This window comes from Elaeis guineensis, chromosome 5 (genome assembly GCF_000442705.2).
Source record: "Elaeis guineensis isolate ETL-2024a chromosome 5, EG11, whole genome shotgun sequence".
NCBI classification, from domain to species: Eukaryota; Viridiplantae; Streptophyta; class Magnoliopsida; order Arecales; family Arecaceae; genus Elaeis; species Elaeis guineensis.
Genome location: NC_025997.2, coordinates 83,165,694 through 83,172,949, shown reverse-complemented (window position 1 = coordinate 83,172,949; position 7,256 = coordinate 83,165,694). Strand labels below are relative to the sequence as shown.

Below are 7,256 nucleotides of genomic sequence, written 5' to 3'. Positions count from 1 at the left end.
AGTACTCCTTTTCTGATACTTCAAGTGCAATGGTTTAGTTTAGCAAAATTTGGTAAAGCATAAACTTAACCCCAACCATATGCTTAAAAAGATCAATAGCTTTTCTGGTTGTTTTACTTTGTGATGCCAACTTTTTCAAGATGGAACATGCTTTAAACCTATGCTTTTTTAGGCACTAGATATGAGCATCAAGAGTGAAGGTGTTTAATATAGTCCAACATGGTACCTTCCTAATTGACTAATGTTAAGAAACTTGACGTCACCCCCCTATGATTTTATATGATACAAGGATTGAATGATGTGGTGTAGGTTTTTGCATGCATGGTATGCTGGTCTGGGCTGGCCATGACATGTTGTGCAAGGCAAGGTCTCACTAATCAGTTCCACTGCTTGTATCGGCTGGCGACTAATAGGATGGTACCTATACGGATTTGGTACCGAAATGGCAAATCTTGGGCTAAAATATAAGAGTCGATTGACACAAACGAATTAGAAAAAGTTAAAAATATAAACATAAAGAAAGTCAGAAAAATAATTTGACATCGATTACAATAGGCATCTTTAGGAAATTGGATCTTGTACAATTAGAATTTTTATGTTTTAAATAATGTATAGTTAAAAGAAAATTTTGTTTTACATTGTTTTAGAATTTCATCTATTATTTTGTTGTTTTGACAATTTAAAACATGAGAACTTCATACTTCTTTGAGATATTTTCTTTTCTTTATTTATATATATATATATATATATTTTGGGAGCCTATTGAAAACTCATCAAGTTTGAGTTTAATCTTGAAAAAAAGGCTTATGGCATTCAAAATAATGAAATAAATGACAAAAATAGCATTACATTTCATATATAATGTTTGTTTGATCACAGAACTCCTTTTATCTTTTACTCTGAAACTGGCCCTGGTTTTGAATTGGTTTTGTTTCCAAATTCTAACTTAAACTAAACCATGTCCAATAAGCTAACTGAGAATTTTATTAGATAACAGAACCTTGAGGCTTGAAGTACTGTTTTTACCTCCCAACTGTTAGTGGAATGATGTAGGAACGTGATCTAATTGTGGAATAACTAAATGCAGTGACAAGAACTATTGTAATTTTTATGAATATCTTTTTTATTTGAAGTGTTTTAGAATTCCCAGGTGATCTGATATTGTTATGCAGATCCCCTAATCACCTTTGAACATGTTAATGATGAAAATTTTTCTGCTATGTGTTTTTTAAATCTGAATTTTATGTCTTATCACATTGTTTCTTACAAAGTCTTGGCATGGAAACATTGAACTTTTCTTTGATCTGCAAAAATCCTGAAGTCTAACAGAGAGACTACAGAAAAGATAATATGGACCATGTAATGGTGTGCAAGACATAGATGAACCTCGACCAAAGACTGCAAGAATGATCTAAAGCGTGGAATGGACAGCAAAAACTGTTAGGGAACAACAGATCTGAGCCAAGATGGTGTGAGTCAAAACCTAAAATCTAAACGCTAAGAGACAAATAGAAGCCACATGAATTGAACCATAGATCAGAAAGAAAGCAAATGACTTGGGAAATGGAACCAACATTCAGGGTGGAATGCTGTTAAGTTGCCAAATAATAGATCTGACACAGCCTATGTGACTCGTACAATTCCATCAAGATGGTGTTCCAGGTGCCTACATAAAAATAAGATTCCAGATATCTGGAACCATGAAAATCTGTAAGTTTCCCTATTTGATTGCAGTTTTTTCATTTCAAAAGGAAGCTGGTTGATTGCTCCCAATTCCCAAGAATATAATTCCAACTAGAACTCGGAAAACATAATTTGAGAGGTTACCATGTCATTTAAGTCTTGCCAAATTTCTCTAAACTATAAATAAAAGAAATCAAATCGATCTAGCTTGCCCATCTGGCCCTCTTTTTAAGATCTTATAAAATGTCATCATGTCCCTAAGTATTGATTTGAGGCAATGACAAATAGAAAGGGAGAATTATCCATTATTTATGAGGACCACTGCAATAAGATTAGCTAATGTTACAAAACAAAAATGAGGATCACAGCTGCATGCCTTGGATGCACTTTAGGTTATGACTCTGAAAAAGGCCACTGGCGTGGTTTATCAGAAAATTGAAGACTTGGCCACCTCTACTTGTCTAATTTACTTCTAGCAAAAAGAAAGTAGAATAATATCCATATTCTATAATCATGTTGATTTAAAAGAAAAAAGTAATAAGGATACCCCTAAATCCTGCACATGGTGTCTTATGCACAAATATTTTGAATCAGTCTTCAAACAGGAGAATGATACAGTTGGGTTCATTTAACTTGGATGTTCAATCATGAGATGAGTAGAACTTCCTGAAATAATGTTTGATGGCATCAGAATGGTGCACTTCGATCCAAGGCATGTAGTAAGAATGGAGAAACTGCTTGTGGAAAATCTAGTTGATTCAATTTCATAGAGTTTTTGAATTGTTTTATGATATCTAGGAAAAATATGATTTTAACTTAATAACATGATCTATAATCTTTTCTTAGAAATGAGACATTTTGCTCCTCTTGCCCTTTCTTTCTCATGATCTATAAGGGTATTGCCAATAGACAATGTTCAGTTTTGTTAATCATTCTGCTTGGCTTGCAGAAAATGGAGATCCTCCCAGTTAATGATTTGGATATTGCCTTACATGACTTCGTTAACAAAGATGACAAAATGGCTTTCTACTCTTGCCTGCAGTACAATCTTGAGGAAACGCGAGTAAGACATTCTTACTTAAAAGTTGCTCAGACATTCTTACTTAAAAGTTGCTCATTAACAGCTGCCTTTATTTATGTACTGTTAACATGATCAAATGCAAATGATGAAAATATGGTGAAGCTCTCTCTTGTACAATATCATTTAATCTGGCCCTTGATTTCTTTTGCAACCCACAGAACAAATTGAATGCTGAGGCGGATAAACTGAAGGTTGAAGAGGAAGATATAATACTTAAAGTGGGGGAGTGCATGCAGGTATGGAGTTCATAATATCAACTCATATAGATGCTAGACTGAAGTCAAGAGTAGTACTAATGGATGTCATACATGTGTGAAACTCTGTCTTCTGCAGGAACGTGTAAAAGAAAGATCACTACGTTCTCAGGAAAAAGTTACCTCCAGCTCACAAAACGTTCAGGTTACTTTTATATAGTTAGTTTAATGAAAGCATGAAAGATCTTAAAGCATGGATCAAGGATTCAAGTGCCAGTGCCAAAGGATGTGCAGGCTGTTGTGTTGTGTTGAAACCAATAAAAGACTAAAAGAAGAAGTTTGTTCTTGTACTGAATGTACCAAAGCTACATCATCCTGTTCCATTTCCACATGGATCAATGTGAACTAACATGGATGATACCCTGATGAGACACAGGGCATCTCAGCACATATGCATGCCCAGTGCCAGCACCCTGTCAGCATAGAATGGCACTGTTGGCACTTGAATCCTTAGTGTGGGTGGAATTCCATTTTTTTCGCATTGACCTTGATGATTCCTTTGGGCAGGATAGTGGAGGCAAATTTACCAGTGGCCCTAGTGGTGTGAATTCCTTTAGTGATGAGGAGGATACAAGGAAGATGCTCTCAATTCCAAAGTCTGCTGGCCGAGGAAGGAAAGTATCATCTGGTGCTTCTAGGGCCTCTCGTGATGCTTCTGACCATTGTGAAAGCAGACCTTCTAGGAGAGGCAGGGGAAGAGGCTCTAGCAGTTTAAAGCAGATGACTCTTGATGCAACAATGAAAATCCGCCAGTCAGAGAGGTTACTATGCATAACCATGCATTATTTTGCACCATATCCTTGTTGAAGGTTATTTAAGTCAAATTCTTGACTGTGCTATAATTTTTTTCTTTAATTGTTTGGGACTTTATACCATGAGTTATGATATAGATTTACGTCCATCCACTAAATTTCTGGTCTTCTAACAGCTCTCCCAGGATGGGCCCAGGAATGTACCAGCAGGATTGCTGTGCACATGTACTTTGGTAATTTTTGGTAATATTAATACTAGTATCACTTTTTTTAAATTTCTGTTGCAGATCTGCATCAGCATCTGCATCAGCTGTTGTTCGTAGTATTGTGGAGGAAGAGGTGGACTCTCCTTCAAGTGAAGAAACGGAAAGATATGAAACAAATGAAGCTGCTGATAATTCTGTAAGTTCTATACTTGCCCACTGTTTATGTGCATAATTGTATTTCGGCTTTTCCGTATCAATCAAGAATTAATAATGCGCTGCATTATGCTGTAATAGAACTGTTTTCCTTAACACTTTTTTCCTTCTTTCCCCAAGGAGCCTGAAGAAACTTTCCAGAAAAAGGGGCGTAAAAGAGCTGCACCTAGGGGTAGGGGAAGAGGTTCTGCCTCATCTGCAAAGAGGGGACGGAAATCAGATGTTTCTTCTATCCATACCTTGCTTATGAACAAGGATGATGATGATGATGACGATGACATGTCAAACAGATTAAAGAAAGCTAAACCTCGGGTATGTGAAGTTTGCTAGAGGTTCAGTACTCTCTTTCCCTCTTCAAGTATCTAGAGATCAGATTGTCTCAACTCTCAAGAAAAATATATTTAGGAGGGATTGTTTTTAGACTAGAATATACATTATTTCTGCATCCTTTTTTAGACTATGTGCCAAGGTACACCGTCTCAACACTAGGCTCTATATTGGTGCCACCTTGTCATTGTGTAGGCACGCCTGGTACATGGGCTAGTTCGCCATGTTGAGTGTCAGCATGCTCCCCATACCGTGTATCGGTACCAAACCAGTATGGTATAGTCAATGTATTAAAAAGCCCTAGGCGCACTAAAAGGGCTGTTGGTGCCTAGGCGCTAGGCGCAAGGCTCAGGCGTGGGCCTAAGTGAGTCTAGGCGCCAATCAAAGCAAAAAACATATAAAATTATATAACAGCATCTGTAACACAAAATACTAGTATTATATAAACTAATGAATTTCAAACAAAAATCCAAACACCATAATAATGAAACTCTAACAACAATCCAAACACCATTAGTCAACTCACACAGCAAAAGATAAGCTGAACCTCAAACAACTAAAGATAAGTAAACTAAAAACACCATAATGTCAACTCAGCTCTAATAAATATGTCTAAGATTCTAATAAAACATAATCAGTCATTGACTTATTGGCCTCAATATTCATCCTCATCCTCATCATAGTCCAGTGGCCCATAAGCATCTTCCCCATCACCAGAATAATAAAAGAGAGAGACAAAAATAGGCATGGTATGAGTGGATGAGAGAGATAGAGGGAGGGAGAGATCGGTTTAGGAAGTACCAGACAGCAAGTAGGGAGAGTTGGAGAGTCCTTATGTAGTTGTGTTCTTCACGTTCATTGGTTAGATGCTTTGTTTCTTTGGTTTCCTTACTGAAGGAGAATTCTATAAGACGCGGACTTCTTCTTGATCCAGAGTAGTTTAAAATTTAAATGGAGATAGACTCTTTGGTTTTAGAGTTTATTTTTTAGTTAAATAAAGAGACAGCTGGCAGTCCACTCTAGAGTCCTAGGTAATTAAACTCTTAACCTAACTAGCTGTACATTCCTTGTTTCACTAAAATTCTTTAACCTATTAGCTGAAAAGTCCTATTGGGACTTGAATTTACTTAGGTGCGCTTATTGAGCACCTTACATGAACTAGCTAGTGCATGCCTAGGTTGCCTCAAGTGCGCCTAAGGCAAATCACCTCACCTGGTTGTTATTAAGCGCCAGGCATCACGCACCATGCGCCTAATGCCTCAGGCGCGCCTAAGGCATGCTTTTCTATTCACAGGGTATAGTATGCCTTGTATTGTTCGATTCAGTACAGTATGCCATATCTTGCTTTGTACTCTACTCTTTGGGTATTATTGGATAATTCAAGATCTTAGTTTTACAAATATATAGAGGATAATTTCACAAACTGATCATCATTACATTTTAGCTATTGCCATATCCGGAGTTCTTTTTTTATTGATATTTGCACCTACCACTTTTTCTCTATTATTTTTGGACTTGTAGAACTTTAGTACAATATATGGATCAGCTGCATGAGCAATAACAAAAAAAATTTTGCTTGTGCATTCCATTTGGCTGACAGTTGTCAGCTTGTAGAATCTTGCTCCAAGGGACTTTTAGTTCTTAAGTTAGTAGTGTTCTATGGCATTTTTTGTCGATTTTATAAAATATAATTCATCATGGTGTTATTGTAATGATCTGTGCAGGTATGTGTTTAGTCCCATATTGATTGTGCACTAGAGAGATCTTTAGTACTTGTACAGTGTCAAATAAAAATAATATCTTTTGGCTAACTTTTTTTTTTTAGATAGGGTCTTAGGTTGCTACAGATGGTATCAGAGTGAACTCACTCCATGGCCTATGTTAATTAGGGGACATTGCAGCACAAATCCATTTAGGTTGACCATGAGTTGATAATGGTGTTATAATTGAATTTGAATGGATTTGGGCCCTTATTTTGGTAAAGACATTAGGGAATAAACTGGGTGAATAAGGATCAATGCTGACATATTTTTAGTCCTACATCATCTATGTTCTGGGAAGATCTTGAGTTAAAGAACCAAAATAATACCTTTCAGCGAGCTCTTTTGGATGAAGTCTTAGGTTGTGATAGTTATAACACTAATATTTTAACTACTAGCTCATTATAATCTTGCATTCCTGACCTGGTCTTCATATTTATAGGTGACTAGGAATTATGGAGCTGTCCGAAATAGGTAATATCTGTCAAGGCCATGTTTTCTGAAGAACATCATTGTACTATTATCAGCAGCTCTGGGAGACTGGTGGACAACAGCCGTTTCAGAATTGCTAGCTTTTGTTGGAAGTCATAACGAATTCTGTATATTATATTTTAATGTTAAGATTGGCTTAGTTTGCTTCTCTTTGTACTTACATTTGAAAGGTCATCATGATTTTCATTATCTGGAAATCTGGTCTGATCTGTGCTCTTTTATGGTTTTTCCATTCCCTATTGAGCAAGAATGTTTTCTTCATCATGGGTAAGTTGACCAATAACCTCTTCATCTGGAAAAAAGTATCTGCATGTTCCTTTCTTTGTGTGGCTGCTTAATCTGTTGGTGAAAGTGTAATTGGAAAAAACTTGCTTTAACTTTCTGATACCTTTGATCTGCAATCATGCAAATGGCACATCGGTGCTTGCAGTTAAATATATTGTGACCCGGGAATGCATTCAAAAGGGGTGAAAACATGGTTTTTGTGT

The 7,256-nt window shown here is 36.5% G+C and overlaps 1 protein-coding gene across 1 annotated transcript in view; it reads left to right on the top strand.

Annotated features, from left to right (window-relative positions):
• The window catches only part of LOC140858165 (double-strand break repair protein MRE11-like), a 42,299-nt gene extending 35,334 nt beyond the window's left edge, over positions 1–6,965 (top strand). Inside the window, exons 17-23 of the mRNA XM_073257990.1 lie at positions 2,633–2,746; positions 2,923–3,000; positions 3,098–3,163; positions 3,526–3,779; positions 4,058–4,172; positions 4,310–4,501; positions 6,719–6,965. Of these exons, the coding sequence (XP_073114091.1) occupies positions 2,633–2,746; positions 2,923–3,000; positions 3,098–3,163; positions 3,526–3,779; positions 4,058–4,172; positions 4,310–4,501; positions 6,719–6,754 (855 nt within the window). The 3' untranslated portion in view covers positions 6,755–6,965. The remainder of the gene's footprint in view (positions 1–2,632; positions 2,747–2,922; positions 3,001–3,097; positions 3,164–3,525; positions 3,780–4,057; positions 4,173–4,309; positions 4,502–6,718) is intronic.
• The last annotated feature ends 291 nt before the right edge of the window (positions 6,966–7,256 follow it).